Source organism: Plectropomus leopardus, unplaced genomic scaffold (genome assembly GCF_008729295.1).
Source record: "Plectropomus leopardus isolate mb unplaced genomic scaffold, YSFRI_Pleo_2.0 unplaced_scaffold23670, whole genome shotgun sequence".
NCBI classification, from domain to species: Eukaryota; Metazoa; Chordata; class Actinopteri; order Perciformes; family Serranidae; genus Plectropomus; species Plectropomus leopardus.
In genome coordinates this window covers 1-1,906 of record NW_024625681.1, presented here as the reverse complement: position 1 = coordinate 1,906, position 1,906 = coordinate 1, and the positions used below count along the sequence as shown (strand labels likewise).

The following is a 1,906-nucleotide window of genomic DNA, read 5'->3' as shown; positions in this document are numbered from 1 at the left end:
TCAGTGCAGCAACAGCACGGGAACAGCCAAAGGCAGGATCACAGCATAAGCAGAGCCATCATTACAATCTAGGCGCAACCAAGATTGCAATCAAGAATGTTAATAAGAAAAGAAATAGATGGTACCAAAAGTGAGTCGACTTAAACCGAACCTTGCAGTGGAAATGAGGCATTATGGCACTTTTTTGTTTGTCGATTTGGTTATAATCTGCGTGTCATTTTACAGGAGAGAAAACGTTTTGTGGTGCCGTCAAAGGCAAAGAGCTCACAAAAGTGGTGCAGCGAGTCAGTCGAACAGATACAGAAAGTTAGTGAAGCCAAACAAGAATCCCCACGAGAAGGACAAACGAAAATGTTACACCAAAATATGAAGAATATACCACTGCTGTCAGATACAGACTGCTCTGAACACACAAAGTCTTCTCGTAGCGTCCCGAGCCAGGAGAGACATCATGAACACGCAACAGCTGACAGAAACTCTCCGGCCAAAACTGAAATAACAGAGACAACGAGACACCTCACATTTCAGCAAACGGAGAGAGAGCTGTGCACCGACAGTGATGCTACAGTTTGCGAGCTCCCGAAAAGTCAGAGGCAATCCACGCAAGAGAGCGAAGAAGCAGCCACAGCTGTAACAATGCCTCAAACAGACGAAATGTTACCGGCAGGACAGACAGAAGACGCACCAGAAAATCTCCAAAAGAAGAGGAAAAAAAAGAAAAAAGACAAAGGAGATAATGAAAATGTAGAAGAAAGAAATGGTCAGGAGCCAGAGCCTCTGCACGCTGCAACGTCTGCAAACTCGCCGCAGGATGATAACATACAGACACAGGAGGAAGTTGATTTAAAAGAAAAGAAAAAGAAGAGAAAAAAGAATAAACCTGCAGCAGAAATCAGTCAACAAGACATGGATGCAAACTTGGTATCTGATGTGAGAGAGGAGGACGGTGGCAAAAAGAAGGAAAGAAGCGGCGAAGATGTCGAGCAGTTACAGTCTGAATCTCTGAATTATGAAATTAAGAAGAAGAAAAAGAAAAAAAGGAAAAGAGAAGAATGTGAAGACGAAGGGACATCCGAAATGACTTCAAATTTGCCGCAAATGTCGACGGAGCAGTTGCAAGAATCTGTAAACAGCTTGGAAAACGGTGCAGCTTCTTCGCAAGAAACATTAGGTCACGTCAAGAAGAAAAAGCACAAAAAGAAGCGACATTCAACCTCGAATGATGTGACTCGGGATGGAGGAGAGAGCGTGGATTTGAACTTTTGTGCCGAAGATTCTGTGAATTCGGCGAAAGATTCAGGGGCGTCGCCGAAAAAGAAGACGGATGTCCTCACTCCTGAAGAAAATAAGGTGGAAAATGGTAATATAGAGGAAACAAATGAGATAAAGGAAAACAATGCTGAAGTGGTGAAGAAGAAAAAGAAGAAGAAGAAAAAGAAAAATAGTGAAATGTTGAGCTCAGAGGAAAATGTAGCACATGATTCGGTGTCTGTGCAGGAAATGGAAAAGAAGAGGACCTCTTCCTTCCTTGTTGCTGATGCAGAGGAAAAAGACGCTCAGACGGATGAGGAGCAAAAACCACTGTCTCGCGTCAGCGATGCAGAAACACACGAGACGGAGGAATTTAATGAAACGAAAAAGAAAAGGAAGAGAAAGAGGAAGAGGAAGATGTCACAGCACTTTGAGGAAGCTGACAAAGCGAGCGCTCTGTCTGAAATGACTGAAGCAGGAGTGAAAAGGAAAAAGAAACATCATGAAAGTTTGGAAAGACTTTCTCCAGCTGATGAGGCTGTGGTGTTAAAGAAAAAGAAAAAGAAAAAGTTCAAAGATCATTTGACACAAGAGGAAACTCCACTAACTGCCACAGACGGTGCTGAATCAGTAAAATCCACCTGCAGCTCCGTTT

The 1,906-nt window shown here is 43.1% G+C and overlaps 1 protein-coding gene across 1 annotated transcript; it reads left to right on the top strand.

Moving 5' to 3' along the window:
- Positions 1–54: 54 nt before the first annotated feature.
- LOC121966239 (uncharacterized protein DDB_G0279979-like) lies at positions 55–1,902 on the top strand (the record flags this gene model as incomplete). The annotated part of the gene is made up of 1 exon (XM_042516345.1): positions 55–1,902. A coding segment is annotated over exon 1 (1,551 nt), but the record flags the coding sequence as incomplete, so codon positions are not given.
- Positions 1,903–1,906: the final 4 nt, after the last annotated feature.